Source organism: Parasteatoda tepidariorum, chromosome 11 (genome assembly GCF_982258835.1).
Source record: "Parasteatoda tepidariorum strain Cologne lab strain chromosome 11, Ptep-v5.0, whole genome shotgun sequence".
In the NCBI taxonomy this organism is placed as follows: domain Eukaryota; kingdom Metazoa; phylum Arthropoda; class Arachnida; order Araneae; family Theridiidae; genus Parasteatoda; species Parasteatoda tepidariorum.
Window position 1 is genome coordinate 79,591,920 of NC_141765.1, and position 24,856 is coordinate 79,616,775.

Here is a 24,856-nt window from a genome sequence, read left to right on the forward strand (position 1 = left end):
AACTTCGTTTCACTAATATGAATTCTTACTACGTTTTAGAGAAACTTCTCAAATTTTTAAATTTTTTTTCCAGCCAATTACATTTTCATCTGAATATATCAGATGCGCTTCTTAGTGCTGCCATCTAGGACAGCTACATGTACTTAAGCAGTAAGAAATATTATTTACAAAACATTTGATCAGTGGTGATTCATTCAATTAAAAAATTAATAATTGAGCAAAATTCAGTGAAATCCTCGAGAACCATTCATTCTCAATGTTTATAAAAAGTGAAATGAAGAAATAACTTTTAAAATCAGATTTCATAGTTCCAAAGGCGTTGCTAATTATTTTTGTCTCATTGATAAGCAAACTATAAAGGATGTTTTTAATAATCACCAAACTCAATAACTATTTTTACAATCCTGTAAAAAAATTAAATCAAACAACTATGCACTGAGCACTTTACTAAGTCGCTAAGGAATATTTAAGAAGGGACAAATGAAAACCCGCCATCGAAATATAACGGATTACTTTAAAGGAAAACGGAGACATCCAAAACCAGTTTGATTGCCAGTTCAAATGAAACTTTGTTCCCCGAAATGTTTTTAATGTCAGCTGATATTTTTAATCGTTAACGACTTGTCAGGTTTTAACATTTTTAAGTTTTCAACTCATAATATATGCATACAGGATGTTTGAAATGAATACTTTAGAAAATATTTGGAGGAAACATGAAATGAAGTTTATAGAAACCTGTGTATATATTGTTAGTAGTTTTTAGTAGTAATGATATACTTCGCCAGTTTTTTTCGTGACTTATATTAATTAGCATTCTCAAATGTCTATACTTTTTGTACTTCTTTTTTATACGGACTTAGCGCTTATGTAATAAAATGTTTACGACTTAATTTTTAAATTATCCATAACTTGTTGTACTAATAGGTTTTTAAAAAGATTAATAGATGCTTTTTAAGTTATATATACATACATATATATATATATATATATATATATATATATATATATATATATATATATATATATATATATATATATATATATATATATATATATATATATATATATATATATATATATATATATATATATATATATATATATATATATATATATATATATATATATATATATATATATATATATATATAATATTTTTTTCAATTTTTTAATATAATAAAATATATTGCAATGAAACATTTATATTATAATTGATTTAATAATAATTAATTTATTTATCCAAATATTAATTATATTATTATTAATATTATAATAATAATTATTATATATTAATAATTATTATAACATATATTATTATTAATATTATTATTAATTAGAAATATAATAATTGATATTTATGTAATAATATACAATAACAATAATGGGACAAATAAATTAATTCTATAATTTGTAACAAACAGATTCAATATTCTAGAATAGGACATTTACGAAATCAATTAAAAAAGAAATTTTTAAAAACGAAGCATAAAGTATTTAGTTTGTTAAATAAAAATTAAAATTTCTAATAAATTTCGGTAAGATAATTAATGAATAACGAAATCAATTGCATTTTTTTAACATCGCAGTTTTTTTTAATCATTAAGGCATTTTATATCAGTAAGGTAAGGCATTTTTCATCATTATTTTTTATGATTTATCATTTTTTTATCATTATAAATTTTTTATCACCATACTTATCTTTGTTCAAATTCCTCTATAGTCCCAGTATGAGCACGAGATGGCGTAAGGCAATTCGAAGACCATCTAAGACGCATTCAGATACACTGAATATATCAAATAATTCATAGATTGCGCAGAAATAATGATTTGTACTTAGATTGTTAAAATCGTGAAGAATGCAACAATGTTAAAAGCTAAGAAAATTATATTAGATCTTTGTGTTATGAACTCAAATCGACACCCGATCATATTCGTTAATTAAAATCTGGTAAAAGAAATTAATTTGAAGATGTAAGAGAAAAGCAGTTAATTCTGAATTTTACAGGCATTTCTGTTATATGAAGAAAATATTCAATACTGATGCAATAAACGCTTCTATTAAAAAAATAACAGTTTAATAACTTTTTGCATCAGATTATCTTAAACAATTAACTAACGATAAAGCCTTATCGGCTCTTTTTTGACAAGCATGTACTTTACATTTAAGAAAATCACATTTTATGACTGAAATATTTCATGAAAACATGAGGATTACTTGAAAAAGAGCCGTGGTGGCTCAGGGGATAGAACACTCGCTTTCCAATGAGGTGAGCCAGGTTCGAATCCCAGCGATGGTTGGTCAATACGAATTCCGCACCCAGCTCGTACTGAGCTCAGTGCTGACGTAAAATATCCTCAGCAGTAAACTGATCATGGGTCCCGTCAGACTAACCGTGGGAGGTTTTCGTGGTTTCCCTCTCCATATAACGCGTATGCGGGTTAGTTCCATTAGAAAGACCATCACGAAGGCTCCCACTACTTGATCCAGAAGTTCCCTTCTGGATTAGAGACAAAATTGCAAAACTATGGAGTTGAACATTATTAGTCGTAAACCCAAGCTGTTCAATAACAGTTATAAAATAAAATAATTACTTGAAAAATTATTTTAAAAATGTATTAATAAGTTTAAAGTACTTTAATTTATGGCCCGGATCTATAACCGATCTGATCACCTGATCGTACGTTACTATTTTAGACCTGCATCAAAATCTGTAAATTGTTTTTTTCTAAAAGTCAGTCTCACAATAACTTACTGATTTGTTGCTGTTATTTGTTAATGATATTATCAAGTAACTGTCTTAATTGTACACTCTTATTTATTTGTAACATTGTACACTCTTGTTTATCTGTAAAAATCAAAACATTATTTGAAAACGATTTCTTATTGTTGCATTGAGAAGATTTCTTATTGTTGCATATATTACATCATAAATGTCAAAAACTTGTCGTTGGAAAAAAAATGTTTTTTTTAAAGTATCTATATGGTATTTTTGCAGTAATTTATGTTAATTCCTGTCGATAGAGATAATTAAGGCCGGGATTGCCAGGTTGGCAGGACCCTGGACTCACGTTTGTGAGAATCCAGCCAGCCGAAGACTCACCGTGTAGTTAATGGTGACTGGTGCATGTTAAATCTGTCGGGTCACCAAGTCCTCCATGTTTCCATAACAAATCAATACCTCTGGGGGTACTGAATTGGAGATTGATCATTCCCTGGTTCAGGTCAAAATTACGATCTGTGGATTAATGAATGTGTCCGCCTTATAAACGGGTGTGACGTATGAGTGCAGCAGAATTTTTGGCGCCACTGGAAAACAGACTCAGCCTTAATAACCGACGACAACAATAATAGAGAAAATTATAAATTTGCATTTTTATTATGAATTAAACTTAGTTGTTGCAAGAGTTGTTCTTGAGAATTTTTTGAATCTCTGAGAATGTTTCTCTGTTTTCAGCCAGAAAATGTGCTTTGTATCAGTCGAACAGGAAACAGAATCAAACTTATTGATTTTGGCTTAGCTAGAAAATACGATCCAAAGAAGAAATTGAAAGTACTATTTGGTACACCAGAATTTGTAGCACCAGAAGTGGTTTGTTTTGAAAATATTGGTTACCAAACTGATATGTGGAGCGTTGGCGTTATTTGTTATGTTCTGTAAGTATGTACTTGATGTCTTCTTTTAGATTTCTTCTCAAAAAGAGGACTATCCTGAATAACTTTTGATCTATTGGTTGGATTTTCACGTTTTAGGACTAAATCTTAATGGGTCAAAGGGCAATGACCACAAATATGCAAATTAGTTCATCCAGACGATGTTTTAAGTTACGAAATCAGACACAAAAACGTATTTTCCCTGAATAAACATACCTTTTTTTCAACGGATTCAGATTTTTTACCTCCAAAATATAGGGGTAACCGCAATCTGGGAAATATGATCCCCATAGTTTGGTAAGGAGAGCCATTCAAAGTTTGGACCCCCTAATGTTAATTTTAATTTTTGCGTATTTTGCCGTATCTCGAGAACTTTTAAAGCGAATTAAAAATTCTTTGCGCATATAAAATACAAATAAAATTCGATAATCCAAAGACAATTCAATGCAAAAAATACATTTTAGTAAATATTTACTATTTTTTATTATTTTACTTCAATACAGTCGTAAAGCCTTAGAATTGTAAGGCAAATAAATTTTTGCAAAATTTTAAAGTATCTAATTTTACATAGCAAAATACAGAATTTGAGCGAAATCGGGTGAATAGTTCCTGAGAAATCAAATTTTAACCATACGACTCTTTTAAAGATAATAATATAGATTTAATAGAGTTGGATCTTTTAAAGCATAATTGTATCAATTTTATCAAAAGTTAAAATACTCCATTTTATAAAGTTCTTAATTTTCATTTTTTTCAATAGTGCCGCACTTTAAAAGGTATATAAACTTGTAAAACTTAAAATTTTTATTAAAAGTAATTTTTTAGGACCCTTCAGTTTGACAGAAGTTAACTTGATAGCAATCCATCGGAATGGAACTTTTCACGGGTGACAAAAATGTTTTATTCCTCGAATGTTCGAAAACGAACAAGGAGCTGATCCTCCTCCTCTACCAATTAAAACTAGTCTGTACCTGTTGAAACGGATATAGTTTGTCTATAGAAAAAAATCCCCTCCCCACGAAGTCTAAGGTCGTTCTGCTGCTATGGAAGCAAGAAATCTGAAAGAGAGGAGCTTCTTTTTCTCGCCGACCCAAGTCAAAATCTGTTTAAAATAATGGACTACTTGAAATAGTTAAACATCATAATCATAGGGGAGTGCTATACAAAGACAAAGCTAGGGGAGTGCTATACAAAGACAAACTATAAAAGCTTCAAAATAAAATGCTTTTCTGACACATATTAAATATAATATTAAGAGTTACGACAGCTTTGTTTTCAGTGTTTAATTAGAAATATTTAATTAAATTATTAAACATTATTAAATTATTATTGCTGTAGTTTATTAACGTCACCCTAGAGCTGCACAATAGGCCATTGGCGACGGTCTGGGAAATATCCCTGAGGATGATCTGAAGACATGCCATTACAAGATTATCTGCAGAGCGCCCCACCCCACCTAAGTAGCTTGACAAACTGCGAAGAATAGTTTAACGAGTACCAAATACCGCACACCCAAGGCCCCTTCTTAGACTGATCCTAGTGATCACCCACCCTTACACTGATCATCAGTGGTGCTTGACTTCGATGATCTACTGGGAAAAGAGTCTTAACAATTTGCCCACAATTGGACATGACATTATTACGCTAATATTTATAATATATACATTATGTACTAATATGTACTAATCTAATATGTACTAATCTAAAGCGACTCATTTTATAAAATTACTTTGAAGCATTGGTTTGAGTAAAAAAGTCTTTTGAGTCTTTCTTGAGCAGAAAGTAAGATAGAAAAAAAAAGGTTGTAAAATCATTTGTTTTCAGTGTGGAGTAAAATCAGCACTTTCCTGTTCATTATACTTGCATTATCAATTTACGAAATCCTGGGGGATATCCAATTACTATAAACAAAATTTATTAGAGTTTATTTTAGAATATTTTACTTTACTTTCATATTCAATTACAAAATGACAAGATATGGTTTCTGCGAAAAATTACCGGTTAACTATTCATAACTATTTACTTTTAGTGGAGTAAAAAAAAAGGCCTATACATATGTTATAACTTTAATAAAAAGAAACTGTTAGTCATGTATATTCCGAAAACATGCTAAAATGAAATGATTTTTGTTCTTCCCAATTGTTTGAGTGAAAAGTCAAAATGAATGCGTCCATTTTAGATTGTCCGGATTATCTCCTTTTATGGGAGATAGTGACATGGAGACCATGGCAAATGTTACAAGAGCAGAATGGGATTTTGAAGATGAAAGCTTTGATGATATTTCTGAAGATGCTAAGGATTTTATTTCTAAGTTACTTGTAAAAGAAAGATTGTAAGTAGCATTTTTAATGCATTCTTATAGTTTTTTTTTATTTTTTTTATTTTTACAGTGTGCAAAATAAATTAAAAAACAATTCCTTAAATAACTTTTCTTTTAATTCTGAAAGCTGATTTCTACCACTGATTGTCAGGAAAATGGGGCTTCAAAACAAATTTGATTGCCATTCGAAATATGGTGGTGTATCTCTCGCTTTGAACTCGATTGTTTTTTGGGTTTTTTTTTTATCAGGCTTTAAAACAAGTTTTGATTTTATTTTTTTTCCTCGATTGATGATAACTTGTAACCCCTAGAGCCGCGATAGCTCAGGGATTAGAGCGGTCGCTTTCCAATGAGGTGAACCACGATCGAATTCCCAGCGATGACTGGTCGAAACGAATCCGCCTTGCAGCGACCACAGTGCTGACGTGAAATATCCTCAGTGGTAGACGGATCATGGGTTAGAGTCCCTTTGCCATCAGACTAACCGTGGGACGTTCTCGTGGTCTTCCTCTCCATGTAACGATGCCGGTGAGTTCCATAAAAAAAAGTCCTCCACGAAGGCAAATTTCTCCCAAAACTTGATCCAGGAGTTCCTTTGTCTTCTGGATTGGGTTCAAAATTACAAGGCTACGGGGTTGAACATTAGTATTTATAAATCCAAAAACTTTTGTCGGCTGTTCAATTTTTGTCTGGTGGCATATATAAAAAATTTTAAAAAAATGGTAACCCCTCATGTACATATTTTTTTCACTTCATTTATGCAGAGGATTCTAAAATCGTTAAAATGAACGTAATCACGATCCTATTACATATCACTGAGACTAAGCATTTGTATGAGAGGACATAAAATCCATCTTATAACTTTTGAGCAAAACCAAGCATCAGTGGTAGCAATCAGCTTTTATAATCTTATGCGTTTTAAATTGGCATAAATTGAATTAAAATTGAGGCATATGTAACAGTTCTCTTAAGGTGGATTTTATAATTTTGGCGATTGAACCTGTAGTTGCTTCTAGATTTCACCAGCGCTGATTTCGGGCATTGTTTATAATTTGAAGGACCACAACAATAGGCACATTTGGTCAGAGTATCTTTAGATTCTTAACAGGTATATATTAAGGAAGTAGGTTAACCCCGATCCTCCCAATATGGGTATAAGGGAAATATTCGACTCGTCGCCGAGACAGGTCCCCTAAACGCGAAACTTTCACCGGTCGAGGGACCCGGCGAAGTCCCCCCCCCGGGGGCATTTATTAAAATCAGTAAAAAATTCATTCGATGGTCAACAAATATCCATCTTATGCTTAAAATGGTATAAACTGCTACATGCAGTTTATACCATTTTAAGCATTTTTAAAGTTTAAAAATATCAGAGTTTAAAAGAGTCTGTAGGCTGTTGAGCAGGTCGAAAGACCCTTATTGCTCTATTAGATCAATTTAAAAACCACTTAGTTTATTCTGACAGTGTTAAAAATTTGACAGTTTTAAAAGTTTGTATAATATAAGATAAACACCAGAAGAAGGCAATAGTTAAAATATAAAGTGGAAAAGGTCCACTAAATTAAAATAGGTACAAAATGTGAATGTTGAAACCTGGGAAAGGCCCCAAAACAAGTAAAAATCAAAGAGATAGGCTAAAAAGAGCAAATTAAAAAGTCGGTGAGAAACTAAAAGATGATCGAAAATTGTAAATGACAAGATTCCAATAAAGATAAAATGAACAGAACATCATGATAAAATAAGAGGTGTAAAAAAGTCAGTAGTTAAGATGAGTAAGGTAAAAGGTACGGTGGAGGGACACTCTAGGGTCACTTTGCTGATCCCGCAGGCCAGATTCCCGAAGAATGATGGTTTCCAAACATGCCATGGCCTGTGAGAAATTGGTTTAAATAAAAATCTGCCTGCTGTCTGGTGACCCTTGGATCTTTGAAAAATTTAAAAGTTTGACGTCCCTTGGAGCTGTTTGTCCATTCGCTTTTCCACCGTATCATAACATGTTCGTTGATTATCGACTTGACCTGTATGGGGGTTAGTTGGGCAGTGAAATCCACTCGATCGAGTCTGATGGCTTCCTTGGCCTCCTCATTACCCCGTGTCCCCACATGAGCTTTGGTCCAATTGAAAGTAATATTTTTATGCCATAGTTTTTTTATTTCATTAACTGTAGTGTTTTTGTGAGTGGGCTCAGCCAAGCCATGAAGTGAGGAGAGTGAATCAATAAAAATACTGTCTTCCTTGTTTGAAGTCCATCTCATAGGCCATCAGCTCGACCTCAAAGATTGAGCAGTGGTCAGACGCTCTGGACGAGATCCGGTGAACAGTATTACCATCATGTTTTACCACTATGCCAAAGCCAGTTCTGAATTGTGTGAGTTCGACCTCCATGTGTAGATCTCACTACCGGAGTTACGTGGTAGGCAATATCCCAAAGACAAAGCGACTTGTTCAGCTGAATGTATTGGTGTATTATTTTGTGGTGCGAGGTAACAGTGCCGCATTTTAAACACTATTTGAACAAATAAATAGAACTTACTTTTTTAATATTTTTGCCTAATTCATTTTCACTTTATAGAACGCTATGATACAACCTAATTTGTCCATAATAAGAATTACGAGAGTATGTCTAGTATACATACTTTGTATGTATTTGTCAGTAATAAGAATTACGATGATATTTTAATAGTACAATTACGAGAGTATGCCCCAGTGTGCGTACTCTCGTAAATACATACTTAACGAGAGTATGTATTACTCAATAATAAGAATTTCGAGGATATCTCAATTGAGATGTAGATTGGAAGATGATAAGAGGATAATGCATTCAAAACGTCATTGTTTGAATGCCTGTCTTACTCCTCTAATTTTGTTCCAAAAAGCCTGTCTTACCCTGACTAACACTATACATAGATATAAAAAATGTATTCAGTAATACAATATGTTGTCTTTTCAGGAAACGTTTAGATTCAACGCAAGCACTGCAACATACTTGGTTAAGGGTAAGTTAGATTTTAAAGCATATTTAAATTTCAATTGTTAATAATTACTTTAATCTCCACCCGTATAAATCAACCCTCAGACCCATGAAATTACTTTCACCTTATCCCCCCTATTGCTCAGATGAAAGTGGTAATAGTTCTTTTTAAGCAAATGTTACAAGAGTTTTGATACGAAACTGTAACTATTATAAATATTTCTTACAAATAACAGACTTCGACCTTGGAATGGCTTGTTGTAAAAGAAAATAATTATCTTATATTCAAAGGCAAACCAATCCCCCATTTGTATTTCCCATAGGATAAAATAGACTGGTTATCATAATTTAAGGAACAATCAAAAAGAGATGACCAAACTCATAAAGTTACGCATAGAATTTATTGAAACTGGCACACATTATAGTACACATAATAATGAATAAAATAACATAAAAAGTATTAACCAGACAATTGTGATGTTTCAGAGATTAGCATGTGTATGAAATGAATAAATCAGATGTTTCAGTTTGGAATAGAAAAAGTACCTTCAGCATGGAGTATGATTACCTCTAGTAATACAGTACACACAACGATGTGTGATGCTTTCAATTATCTGGTCTACCAGTTCCGTTGGAAGTGCGAACCAAGCAAAGCTTTGCAATGTAATTGCAAGGGTTACTAGGTCAGAGGAGAAAGATTGAAAACAGCTACACGTCTTTCTAAAGCCTCCAAACATGCTCGATAGGATTCAAGTCCGGTGATCAAGCTGGCCACTCCATGCACTGAATTTTTTGCTGCTGAACATGACCATCCACGATGCGAGCCCCGTGCGGCGTTGCGTTAGCACGAAGTCATCACCTCTTACACCGGCATAAGACGCACATAAACACGTGAGCATTTACAGCTCCACGTAGAAAGACACTCAGGTCTGTGCGTCCTCCGAAAGAGATACCACCCCTACACACCCTCTTCTCGTGGCCCTTGTCACTTGACCGCCCTTTTGCTCAACCTTCCCCGCACTTTGGTTAGAAATTGTTGCCAAAGTTTATGAACCATAGAAGGACTCCCATTTGACCACCTGGCTACTCCTCTGTGACTGTTTCCTACCTCTAATCTTCCAATAGATCTCCATCGCAGTTGTTTGGACAAATGATGTTTGGAGGTTATTGTTACAAATTGGCCATCTCGAATTTCAGAAGCAACGAAATTCGCGCATATAATGTTTTGGTCATTGAAGATTACGCCATTCTATTGCAACACCACTAATTTACATATTGCAGTTTTAATTAGCAACTCTTATTTAACCACATATTCAAATTTCAATGGGCTTAGCTTATTTTTGGAAAAAATATCGTTATTTTTGTGATTTTTCCTTAATTTATGACAGTATATTCGAATCCACGTGAACTTGTAAAAATTCATTCTTTTTTTAATAAGTACTGAACTGTAATACTTAATAAGAGCTGAAACACGAAATCCTAATATGGATGGATGCTTAACGTCATTGCAATACCATTCCCAATCCTTATGATATAAAAGGAATTAATGGACATTATTATGCCTTAAAGACAATCTCAAGCTTTCTTTCCTTATCTTTTCAACAGTTCTCTTATATTTTGTTTTTATTTAAATTCTCTTGTCAGCCATTTTTAATTCTAGGCCTCTTACAAAATGTGTCAAAAGATATTTTTTACTGTTTGTTCATAAATAAATGTTATTTCTCCTGTATGGGGTGAGTATGTTCCCTTTTAATTTAATTACTCCTATTTCCGGCCTTAATTTCTTTACTTTGAAATTCAATAATTGCCTGCTCACTCAATCACTATATCCAAATACATATTTCAACACATTATTTTAATTTGTAAAATAAATTTACTTAATTCGCTCTATAATATATTATTAATTTTTTAAAATGTCACAAATATTTTTAACGCGTTAAAATTTTTTTATTTTTTTGGTACATTTTATTTTAAGATAGTTACTTCGTATGCTTTACATTATTTTTTAAAAATAATTTTTCCGGGAGTGGTTGCCTCAAATAATATATTCTGACACTAAATAAAAAAAGGCAATAAAAAGTTCTAAAATATTAGAAACTTATTTTAGAAAATGTCAATTAAATTACAAAACTTAAAAATACAGAAAACAATATTGTTATTGGCACTAGAAAAAAAGTAAAGTTATGAAAATATGGGGAAATGTTTTTCATAATCTAATTACTTGTCTGACATAATGTTGTAAAAGAAGGTAATTATCATGTTATTTTGTAGCGAGATAAAAAGAAACAAGAAACTACGATTGATAAGAAAAAACTAAAGCGGTTCGTGATCAGAAGACGGTGGCAGGTAAGTCATAATTATCTTTAAATAAAATCTATTCTTACTCATAAGAAATTTAACCTCCCAAATTTTTAATTTTTAAATATTCTCATAGCAATATCTCTATTATTGTAATATTAGACATATTGTTATAGGATATTGCTGCAAGATATCACTAATATAATAAATAGGAGTTTTTTCTTTTGTTTTTAAAAACTATATTAGCTTTAGAGAAGTATAGGATTGATTAGAAAGGTGCGAAATTTCAATAAAATAAACGTTTTAACTGCGCATAAATGTTTTATTGTTTGGTTCTAGTACATTTTGCTTTATTAGCAAAATATGAAGAAATACACTACAAAAATATCCTAGAATATTTAAAAAAGAATGCAAAAGATTAAAATGTATAATTATTAATGCATAAATGAAAAGAAGATTTAAAAAATATTTTATTTGACATTTCCCTAGCAACCATTTCACCTCGGGCCCAGTTGGGCACAATATGGGCCCTAAATGAACATGCACAGCGGAATATTTTGATTTTTAAATATTAGTCCTATATGGGACAATATCGGCCTATATCGAGCTAATATAAGGCATATATTGGCTAAATAATAAATATAAAATAACCTATTCTATTTTATAATCGTCGTCAAACAGCAGACCCGAATTTTCGGGTTTACGACTACTAATGTTCAACTCCGTAGACTTTTCATTTTGTACCCAATCCAGAAGACAAGGGAACTTCTAGATCAGGAATTGGGAGAAATTTGCCTTCGAGGAGGACTTTTTGATCTAACTAGCACACATTTGCGTTACATGGAGAGGAAAACTACGAAAACCTCACCCGGTTAGCCTGAGGGCAAGGGGACTCTAACCCGTGATCCGTCTACCACTGAGGATATTTTACGTCAGCACTGTGATCGGTGCAAACCGGAAGCGTAATTCGCATATATGGCAACGTTACTTTTAAACAGTAACGAGTAAAAGTACAAGTATTTTTTTAAAAAAGTAACGAGTAAAAAGTAAAAAGTTCTTAGTTTAAAAAGTAACGAGTAAAAAGTACAAGTACTAAACAAAAAAGCAACGATTTAAAAGTACATTTCTAGGAAATCGAAAATTCAAAGTAACCTAAAATTTTATTGAATAATATTCTTATGTTCTTTAATGTTTTTTCAAAACTGTTGTTATTTATTTAATTATTTTTAATTTTGAAAGTTATGGACATTAATTTATTTTTAAATTCGGAAGAATATTATAATATAATTTTATAATATAATCGTATAATGTAATTTTAAAATCAAATATAATTTTAATATCAAACTTTTTATGGATTAGCTTTTTATGGATAGATTTTATCAATTGATTTTAATTTTTAGTTTATTATTTTTATTTATTTAAATTACCATTGATTTAAAATTGTTTTACTCTATAGAAACGCGTTTTAAAAGCACAAACATAAACAAAGCAAACACGGGGTTTGAGATAGCTTTGTGATCTTTGAGCTAGTAAAAAATAATTGAATGTGCAGTATAAGTTGAAACAGAACAGTCTACAGTTTTATTTGTAACAATAGCTAATGCTGAAGTCATGCGAGAAAATCATTTTCCGAACATTTCTGCCAAACGGGATAGTTAAAATTTGTAAACGAATTTTAGTATCAGCGGCTAAATTAATACCTTCGAGTTTTCAAGAGTTAAAATAGTAATTATAATAGTTTTCAATGGCACAAATAGTTCTGAAGTTCTTAGAGATTTGACTGGGCGTTGTTTGACAAGGTCGGGCAAAAACATAATTTTGGTAAAAAATGTACTACTAAAAATGTATTTAGTAAAAAATGTATTAAGACAAAAATGTATTATTAGTGAGTTCAAAAAGAAAATTGAAAAACGTAATAACAAAATCCAACATTTTTTGTTTAAAATGTGTTAAATAAAAGCATAAAACTCGAAAATGAATGAAAATAACTTGCTAATTCATATTTTTATTCATTTTGCAAAATAATTGCATTTCGAAAGTGGTGTCACTGAGTCTGCTGCGAGAATTTCTCAGAACGTGCTTAGCCACGCTGAATAAGCGCTCCACGGGAGCACTAGAAGGTACTGCAGTATTATATTTCAAATATAATTTTTTTACGATTGGATATCGATTCAAAATTGATATGCTTTCCGTTTCGACATTTGAGCTCATGTATGCCATAAATTCTTCTGTAGCTGGTGATTGGCATGATGTTTTCAGCTTTAGAAAATTTAAAATCCCTGGGGTTTTTTCTGCTACGTAATTAGTTACAGCAGAGTGTTCAGCTTGGACAATTCTTTGCAATTTAACACCCCAAAAAATGCAAAACTTGTTTTTTTTTAGAAAGCTTACCGAGGAGTTTTAGGAAAAAGTAACGATTTCATTCGACATTTCCGTTACAAATACTTGTACTTTTTCCCTAAAAAAGTAACGAAAGTACAAGTAAAAGTACCAAATTTAAAAAGTAACGAAGTACAAGTAAAAATACGTACTTTTTACTTGTACCGGCGGTACAAGTAACGAAAGTAAAAGTACTGCCATATATGGTAATTCGTGACGACCAGCCTTCACTGGGATTCGAAAACGGCTCACCTCATTGAAGGCTCTATCCCCTGAGCCATCACTGCTCAATATAAAATATAGGGTAACATAAGACCGATATTGGTTGTAAAATGGCTGTAAAATCTCGGGTGAATCGACATTTTTACATAAGGTCAATATAGGCTCTCTTATTAAGCCAAGATTCGTGAATCCAAGGAGAGCCCAAATTATTTAGCTGCTGTGCTTATATTTATTATCCATTATTTTTTTCCCTGCACATTTCTATCTAAAAATCACATTTATGCCATTAATTAAAGTTGCGTATCAGGTTTTATTAAATGGTAAGTAGCTGGTTTTTACTTAATTAATCAGGAATTATTAAACACGGTTGCTGCCATTTTGGTTTTCGGTAAACATAATTTTTTAAATTCCAATTATTAATGAAATTAATCTGCACACATCCGCAAATACTCAGGATGAACTATTTAATTTTTATGCTAATTGAGGCAAGTAAAACTGTCATTAATGCCCCCACTAGATTTTTTATTAATATTTTTGGAAAAATTCTTTTAAAAAATAAAATGCAACAATGTAAAAAAATTAAGCAGTTGGTCCTTCAAGATATTAACCCAAAAATACTATTCTTGATAAATTGTTTAAAAAGCATTATCAACATTGACCAACACATGCCGCTTTTGCTTACTTAACAAATTACTTAAAATTTTTTTAAAATTTTTTCTATAAATATTTTGTGTAACTTAATTTAATCATATTACCCAACATTATTTAATATATTACGTGCAAATTTTTTTACAAATTTTAAAATTATGTTTCTCATAAAGAATAAAAATATTTTTATAGAAAAAAAAAATATTTCCAGCGATGCGAATTCTGCTCTCAGCTCGCACCGAAAACAAAGTTGACATTAATTGTTTTCATTGTAAGACGAATAATAGATTTGAATCCCCTTGCTGCAGAACTAGCCAAGGGAGGTTATCGTAGTTTTCTTCTCCGAGTAACGGAAATGCTCGTTAAACGAATCCTCCACGAAGGTTAATTTGTCCCAATGCCAGGAGTTTCCTTGTCGGGTTCAAAACTTATAAGGCTACGAAGTTAAACATTGATAACCCAAAAAATGGGTTCAACGCTTGTTATATAATAAGACAAGCAATGTCTATTTAAACTTGTTTTGCAATTAATAAATGCATATTTAAATGTGTGTATAATCTGTTTTATAAAAATTATGTTTTCTATGAAATATTGTAATTATAGTTTCCCTTTCTAGAAAGCAGTGAATGCACTTATAGCTCTTATAAGAATGGGGGCAACCATTTGAAAAGTATGTTCATCATTTTTATACTATCATTACCATACATTAGTTTTTGTTGTTGTTGTTGTTAATTTTACGTCGCACTAGAGCTGCACAATGGGCTATTGGCGACGGTCTGGGAAACATCCCGGAGGATGATCCGAAGACATGCCATCACAATTTTGATCCTCTGCGCAGTGGATGGCACCCCCGCTTCGGTAGCTCGACGACCTGCGCGCGAAGTCGAGCATTTTACGGTAGCACAGTTTAACGAGGACCAATACCGCACACCCTCTGTCCCTACGCAAACTGATCCAAGTGGTCACCCACCCGCACACTGACCATAGCCAGTGATACTTGACTTCGGTGATCTGCTGGGAACCGTGTCTTAACGATCAGTCCACTGCGGGACACATTAGTTTTTGAGTATTAAAAAATTGTTATCTATTTTAGCTGTAATTTGAACCGATTACACGAGTATTTTTTGAAATATATTATTTAAATGTTTCTTTGCCTCTCCCCAACCCCGATTCTCAATAATTGTTTACTACTAAAACAGTTTCACTTAACATATAAATACTAAGAAAAATTACTCTATTGTCTCCCACCTCCAAATATCTATTTGGATTATCTATTTCTAAACTGATTTATCATGTTTAAAATAGCACTTCAAACATATTTTTGCTTACTAAACGGGCGGATTAAATAGTATTTAATAAAATACTATTTTTGCTTGCATCTCATTGTGCAGGAAGCTGATCGTTCATTTCACACATCGCTTTAATTGTAATTTATAACAGTATATTAATGTTATTTGCACAAAAATAATAATTGTAAAATGGTTAGACCGTCTTCCTAAATAACTTTAGCTTAAAAAATAACGCAGAATTACATTATAATAATGATAAAAATAAAAACATTTCTCTTATTTTTAAACTCTCGAATTAAAAGCAGTACAGGAAAATAACCTTAAATTAGAGATAAAAATACTTATAGAAAATCAATACCTTTATGACTTTTACTAATTTTATTCTGATGACAACCAACTGGATCCTACCACGTGATTTTCCTGGCCAATAAAAATGCACGGACCACAATCTTAGAACGTGAACGTCTTAGAACGTGAAGATCCGAACATTAGATCAAAAGTTAATCAGGGTGATCCGTTTTCTATTTTGCGCAGTGAACTACCCCTGCCCAAATTATTAGACGGACTATTAGGGTCTATGTAAAATCTTTATTACCGGATGATACTATACAGCTTTGTTTTTCGAGAATAAAACCGGTTCGCACTTGTTTACGTTCGTGTATCAATTGGTTAAATTAGGCGATATAAGTTCGACGATTGGATAAATTCGACGATATATTATATAAATATTGAATATTTATTACATCAGGTATTATATTAGTATATTATAATAATAAGACCAAATTATTAGACGCACTGTAGTTTTTTAATAAAGACATGTTTTGCACGAGTTTATACGCAATACTTTTATATTTTTTATACACTTTCTATTTGTATTTATTTTTAACGTATTGCATTACAATGCGAACCAATTGATACACGAACGTAAACAAGTGCAAACCGGTTTCAGTCGCGTAAAAGCAATAAAGCTGTAATAAAAGCACCTAATAATTAAGATTTTACATCGAATCTTAGAGTGCGTCTATTAATATCGCGGTAACCGGATTCAATATTTTTAGCGAGTGCATTAAAAGAAAATAAATAAATAAAATAAAGTAATATTTTTGCAGACTCAAAGTATTGCATCAAAAGAATGCATTCCCCACCTTGTGATGATGTACAGTGCATTTTACAAGACCTTGCTTTTGTTACTCCCACCCTTTCAAGAGAAGAATCTGTATTTTATAATCATGTCTTCTTGAGGAAAACTACTTTTACACCAAATAAATCCTAAAAATATTAGTTCTAATGGATTTAAACTTGTTCTCTTAGTCCAAAAGAGTCTCTAGATGAAAATAATCTCTTGTAAAACTTTTATTGTTTTCGAAAATCTTTTAAGACCACTAAATAAAGTATCAAAACGTGGGTTGCCATTTCATTTGGATAGTTTTTACACATTTATGTAGTGTGCTTTAATATTTGTTGTTTCATATTCAAAAGAATGTAATTGTATGAAAGCGATAACTCTAGTCTGTGTTTATTGTTTGTCTCTTATTTTTTTTAAAATTTTTGTTGTTATTTCTTGAAAATAAACATATCCCAGAAAATGCATCCATAGTATTATTTGAGTGTACCTGACTTACAGCCCCTGGCCAAATTATTCGACGCACTGTAAGATTCTATTGTAAAATCTTAATCATCAGGTAATACTCTACAGCTTTATTGTTTTTACCCGGCTGAAACCGGATTACACTAGTTTATGTTTGTGTATCAGTTGGGTAGCATTGTAATGCAATACGTTAAAAGTAAATACAAATAGGAAGTAAATAAAAAATCTCCTCTATAAAAACCCATTACATGTATGTTTAAATATTAAAGTATTGCATATAAACTCGTGCAAAACATGCAATTATTAAAACATTACAGTGCGTCTAATATTTGGTCTAACTATTGTAATATGCTACTATAATACCTGATATAATAAATATTCTATATTTATATAATATATCGTCGAATTTAACCTATTGTCGAATTTATATTATATATCGTATAATTTAACCAATTGATACACGAAAGTAAACAAGAGCAAACAGGTTTCAGCCACATAAAAACAATAAAACTGTATAGTATGACCTGATAATTAAGATTTTACATAGAATCTTACAGAATAGAATTTAACCTATTTTCGAATTTATATTATATATCTTATAATTTAACCAATTGATACACGAAAGTAAACAAGAGCAAACAGGTTTCAGCCACATAAAAGCAATAAAGCTGTATAGTATGACCTGATAATTAAGATTTTGCATAGAATCTTACAGAATAGAATTTAAACTATTGTCGAATTTATATTATATATCGTACAATATAACCAATTGATACACGAAAGTAAACAAGTGCAAACAGGTTTCAGCCACATAAAAACAATAAAGCTGTATAGTATGACCTGATAATTAAGATTTTACATGGAATCTTACAGCGCGTCTAATAATTTGGCCAGGAACTGTATACTTATTTGTTGTTTAGAAAGAGTTTAAAAATTTTGGGCAAAACAAATAGATTGGAAAATGTTTTGAGAAGACAGACAGTGATTATCAATATTAAACTTGTTTTAAAGAAAATCAGCTACATACAAGTTCATATACGCTTTTATATGTTGTTGTCGTAGGCCATTAAAACAAGCTGTTCTTTTTGTTTTCAAATGGAGCCATCTATGGCCAAGAATATGACCAAGTGCAGGTCATCCCACAGAACCAATTCACTACCCCCAGAGGTATAATTTGTCATGGGAATATGGATTTAACCTGCACCCATCACAATTTACTACACTTCGAACTACTGTTCGAAAACCAGGCATCTTGTCTAAGTATATTTCCCAGGTTAAGTGCCACAAAACTAGATTTTAATATATTTTTTTTTAATAATCTGATGAGCGGGTTGTATCTATGAATCCCTCAATTTATAGGTTTGGTCGTACAATCAATAAACCATATAATGATATTATAATAAATCATTCCAATTTCTGCGGCTCCAGAGTCGCATGTGGCTCTTTCGCACCTGAAGTGCGGCTCTGGCACAAATATCCACGGATGGCGCAATAATATTTTCATTTAAAAAAAGAACTTGGTAAGAAAAAAATCTTATTATGATAAATTAAAATTCTTCTATAAATCGAGAACATGTATAATTTTTTGTTTAAGTTAAAAGACAGATAGGTAATTAAAATTTTATATTATTGTAAAAATACCTAACGAGCATCGAGTTTAATTTTATTAGTTTTCGTAAACGTAAACACAAAGCATGTACAAGCTACCGGCTGAAATTGTTCGTATGTTTTCGGCGTACTCCGGTGTGATACAAAGGTACCACAAGCATGCGCGCATACTTTTTCTAAAGTAGTGGGGGTACAAATTGGCATCACAGACCAGCAGTTGCAGCGGGAACAGTTTGGTCTTATCTACCATGTCTGCCGTTGTCCTGTCTCATTAAAAAGTTGTTGTATTTTTCTATCTAGCTGCACATCTTACAGGTATTTTTATACGATTTTATTACACCTGCTACGTATGTTGACATTGGTAGCTTTGTATGACATTTGTGGCTTTGAAATACAATTGCTGGATTTAAAAAACAAGGAGAAATGGCTCTCTAAATTCGAACGAATATGAATTGGAAATATTGGAGAAGAAAAAATTTGATCTTAGTTCACAACACAAGTGGTCTGCTTTGAATGACCTGGAGAAGGAAGACATGATCATTTTCAACGCTTGGAATAGTATTCCAGACTCTTACGATCAGCTGAAAAAGCTCGAGTTTGCTGTTCTTTCCCTTTTCGGTTCTACATACATATGCGAACAATCTTTTCCAAGCATGAACATTATCAAGAGTAAACTGAGAAGTCCTCTTATTGATGAGAACTTGGAATCATGCCTAAAATTAAAAACAACAACATACAAACCTGACTTACTCAAACTTTCTAAGGAGATGCAAGCACATTGTTCGCATTAATAAATAATTATTAAGTATGAAATTTAGTTTTATTTAGTGTACTACTTATTTAGTGTAATAAAAGTTTACTAAACAAGCAGATTTGGCTCAATTTTTTTTTCAAATTGTTGTAATGTTCATATTTGGCTCTTTGGCTAATAAGTTTGCCGACCACTGGGTTAGACCATACAAATGTGAACACGTGTCATTTAATGACCAATAGCTTTTGAGAACATTGTGGAAAACGTTCAATATTACTTATTTCAAAGAGTGGTTTAGAAATGATTTGCACAATTTCATTGGTATGTAGGTGTTACACACGCCACAATAGATGAATCTTTAAATGGAACAGAGTTCCTTTTCTGTTATCTTGAAAGGTATTTAGCTGACTCAGCTTTACACGTTATCTAATCTTTCAACAGATAGCCATTTAATTGAAACTAAATTCATTCGAAAGTTGAGAGAAGCATTTATTTATGCTTTCGAAGACCAGCAAATGCTTATTACAAAATTTTAAATAATTTCATATCATTTTATCTTTTTCAAATTTCCCTATCAAATTAAATTTAATACGGCACGTTTTATCATCATTCAATGTACAAATTCATGCAACAGGAGTAGTCTTAACTATTGAAAATTTTGTCTTCTACGTAATTGTTCGAACAGAACAATTAAGTAAACAAACCGGTCTAAATTTGCGTTCGCTTTTGAATTCAAAGAAATAAAAATATATATTTTCAAACTATTTTCTCAATTATTTCTAAAATGTCACAAAACTTCATAAAATAAATTTTTTTTTTCTAGCATGAAAATCTTCCGAATCATTGGGGTGGAAATCATTTTTCATTCTGTCCGAAAAATAGAAGCGTTATTTGAAGACACAATAAAGACAGAAATAAATGAGATAAAAATCAGCTTTGTGACTTTTTAGAGAGAAAAATCATTAAATTAGGTTCGGTTACCGAGATGGTTGGAAAATCATTCTCAATGATGATACTGGTATACTACACTCCCACATTTTACGTAGTAATTATCCATAGTCACCGAGAAATAAGGCCGTTGAGATCATCTTTTAGTCACGTCACATACGATTTCAAATATTTGTCCTTCATTCAATAGCAGTGTCGTTTGTCCGTCGGATGTGTCGTTTTAAACGACTTTAAAAAAATATATGTTGCATTATTTTACAGATTTTAACAATTATTATATTATTTTACAGATTTTAACAATTATTTATTTTTTCGTGTGTAGTTCCAAGATGTAAAGGGAACTACAAAAATGGGCCTAAAGTATCAGTATTTAGGTTTCCGAAATGTGAGGAAATTGAAAAAAAAAATAGATTAATTCCATCAAACAGTTATCAAATAACCGTTAATAGTCGAGTAAGTGTTATTTATCATTCATGTTTTAATATTCATTTTTGCAGACTTAATAATAAGTTGTTCATTTCAGTTACTATAGTTCTATTATAGTTCATTTACGTCACACTAGAGCTGCACAATGGGCTATTGGCGACGGTCTGGGAAACATCCCTGAGGATGATCCGAAGACAGGTCATCACAATTTTGATCCTCTGCAGATGTGATGGCACCCCCGCTTCGGTAGCTCGACGACCTGCACGCGAAGTCGAGCACTTTACGGTAGAACAGTTTAACGAGGACCAATACCGCACACCCTCGGTCCCTATGCAGACTGATCCAAGTGGTCACTCACTCGCACACTGACCGCAGCCAGTGATGCTTGACTTCGGTGATCTGCAGGGAACCGTGTCTTAACGATCAGTCCACTGCGGGACCTTATCATTTCAGATAAAAAATTAAATTAAATTAAATAATGACCGAATTGTGAACGAAAAACAAAGTAAGATTCAATTTCTTAAAAATAAAAAAATTTTGATATTCGATAACATGTTTAGCTAATTAACAAATAATATGAAAAGAATATTTTTTTTAAAAAATTATTATACTCTCTAAAAAAACGAAGTGCTAAATGATTTAGAAAAATGAATAAAATACGCAAATCTCTCAAATTTTTTTATATAAACAAAGTTGATTGACTTATGTCCAAATCCAAATGACAAAAATAAATTTTGTTTAACTTAATTTCTAAAAATAAAAACAACAAGATTTATAAATTTAAAATCAGTAATAAAAACTCATTAAATTATTAGAAGTTTCATCCAAAAAGTTTTTAATAAATTAAAAGAAAGTAAAAAAATAACCTAACAAATTCTATTCTTTATGGGCGCCTAAATTAGATTGCCGATACTTTTCACATTTAAAAATAAGAAGAAGTTTTTTTTTAAATAAAACTTATCGAATTAATGAAGAAACTCTTATTTATTTATTCTTTTCAATAATAGATTGCCTTCCAAACAAGGTAACATCGGCGATCACGAAGTTAGTCCCACTGAAAATAATCCACAAGAAAAGTCGCGACAAAGAAAAAAAAAGCTAGGAGGTGCGAAAAGGAACATGCGATATAACGATATGTGTTCTCAAAACTCTGATTCTGATTCTACAACTCACCAATCAAGGCCATTTCAACATAATGAAACGAACATCGTCTTCCACAGCTCGAGTCGACATCGGAACATAAGAGAAGAGTCTTATATCGCTATATCGTTACCTTATATCCTTGCGTGTCTTATATCGTTTTACGCTCGTTGTCTTTACTCGCCGGCTTAAATCAGATTTCTGATGCATCGCCTTGAATGATTGTTGTTGTTACTTTACGTCGCACTAGAGCTGCACAATGGGCTATTGGCGACGGTCTGGGAAACATCCCGGAGGACGATCCGAAGACATGCCATCACAATTTTGATCCTCTGCGGAAGGGATGGCACCCCCGCTTCAGTAGCCCGACGACCTGCGCGCGAAGTCGAGCACTTTACGGTAGCACAGTTTAACGAGGACCAATACCGCACACCCTCGGTCCCTACGCAGACTGATCCAAGTGGTCACCCACCCGCACACTGACCGTAGCCAGTGATGCTTGACTTCGGTGATCTGCTGGGAACCGTGTCTTAACGATCAGTCCACTGCGGGACTCGCCTTGAATGAAAGTCGCTGTATCGTCTTGCCGATATATGCGCTAAATCGATATGTTTCGATACATCGATTTATAGCCCAGTCCTACTCAAGACCCATCCGAAAAGACTATCCATTGCAACCAGAGACTTATGTGGAATCAACCCTACATGTATTACCAGAAATAATATTCCAATAATTGTCGCGCCAATCAGTAGTCTGACACAAGGAGAACTTTCAATTCGCTCCCACGGTAATTCATCTGCGAGTGTAAAATTATTTACGCAGCTTAAATTTTCTTATATCTCTCTCTGGCTGATGAATAACTGCATTGCTCATAGCGTGGGTAGTTAACGCTTCTAATTGTATCTTTTTCGTAGGATCATGAATATTTCTTAAATTTACTAAAAACTATCTATTGTTTCTTTCTGGGTTTCTATCGAACCAAAAGGATATATTTTTATAGTTTCTTTCCCTATCGTTTTTAATTTTAACTGATTAACAAGATCCGATTCGATAAATGATTTTTGACTACCCAAATCAAATAAGATTCGTATTTCAGCTTGTTTGTTTTTATTTTCTGCTAATACCGTCGCGGTTTGGAGTAAAATATTACTGCTCGAGTTTTTATTTTCTGCAACAGATGGCACAATAGTTTCATTTTGGGGGATTTCATGTTTTGATTCGAGAAGTTTATCGCATATGTTTTCATGTTTTTTACGACAAATAGTACAAGCAGGTTTCTTAACACATCGCCTGACAATATGAAATTTTTCTAGACAATTAAAACACCTTCCTTGAAGTAATAAGCATTGTTTCTTTTCGGCAACACTTAATTCACATTCATCATTTTTATGATCATTAGAACAGAATACACATTTATTTTCATTACTAATAACATTTAAAGCAGCAGCACTCACATTCCTATCGTATCTCATTTTTGGGAATTTATTATTTTCAAAACCAGAAAATTTTCTTTCATTTCTATTTTTAGAATAACCCTGAAAAGAATTAGATTCTTTTTTCTGAAATGAAAATGTTCTTTCTCTTATTTCAATTTCGGATTTTAAATACTCTAACAATTTTGTTACGTTCCATGAATCTGTTTCGTTTTTATATTCACGATTATAATTTAAAATTAAACTATTAGGCATTAGTTTAGTTATAATTGGGAAAAGCAAATTACCATAACTTTCAAGTTCGATGCCAAATGATTCTAAACTACGTATTTGAATTTCACACGTATCGTATAATTCGCGGAGCCCTATTAAGTTAGAAGTGTTACGAATAGGCGACAAATTTAATAAATAATTAATATGCGATCTAATCAAAATGTCTTTTTTGCCGTATCGCTCTACAAGAATATCAATTGCAATATCGTAGTTTTTCTCAGACAATGATAATCTCTGTATCGCGGTTTGAGCTTTTGATTTCAATAAACTTTAAATATGTGAATTTATCTATTTTATTTAAATTTTGATTATCATGAATCGCGTTATTAAACTGAGACCGAAATTTTTAAAAGTTCTAAGGATTGCCATCAAATTTTTCAATGTAAATCTTAGGTAACTTAATTTTAATTTGAGCTTCTGAATTTTAGAATAAGTCTCTAACAGGTATTTGAGCTTTCGACGCTAACAGTTTCTTTTTCGATGGCAGCCTTTTTGAGAATTTTCTCAATTTTTAACTTATAGAGAATAATTTTATCTCTACATTCTTCAGTTGATTCAACTTCTGCTGTTATTTGCTTACAGTCTTCGATTTTATCAATAACTAGTTTATCGAGTTCAATTATTTGTTTTTCTTTTTCGTTTAACTGTACAAGTGCTACTTCTAAACATTCTAAATTCGAATTTTCTAAAGCTTCGTCAATTTTAGTCATGAGTTTAGTGGCACTTGTTCTTAAACCACCTCTTCTCGTTTTTAGTTTCGCTTCGTCCGTCATTTTCGTTTTCAAATTCTTATCAACAGCAAGCAATAAACAGTAATAGTCCCGGTGTTTTCGTCACCATGAAGAAATAGAGTAGAATCAATCTTTTTACCTCGGACTTCGATACCGCATCGCTTGCTTTTAAAAGGAAA

At 32.0% G+C, this 24,856-nt stretch overlaps 1 protein-coding gene across 1 annotated transcript in view; it reads left to right on the forward strand.

Moving 5' to 3' along the window:
• LOC107439970 (myosin light chain kinase, smooth muscle) overlaps positions 1–17,367 on the forward strand; it is a 38,153-nt gene extending 20,786 nt beyond the window's left edge. Inside the window, exons 6-11 of the mRNA XM_016052732.4 lie at positions 3,456–3,655; positions 5,832–5,984; positions 8,923–8,968; positions 11,215–11,289; positions 15,107–15,160; positions 16,889–17,367. Coding sequence (XP_015908218.1) covers positions 3,456–3,655; positions 5,832–5,984; positions 8,923–8,968; positions 11,215–11,289; positions 15,107–15,157 — 525 coding nt within the window. The 3' untranslated portion in view covers positions 15,158–15,160; positions 16,889–17,367. The remainder of the gene's footprint in view (positions 1–3,455; positions 3,656–5,831; positions 5,985–8,922; positions 8,969–11,214; positions 11,290–15,106; positions 15,161–16,888) is intronic.
• The last annotated feature ends 7,489 nt before the right edge of the window (positions 17,368–24,856 follow it).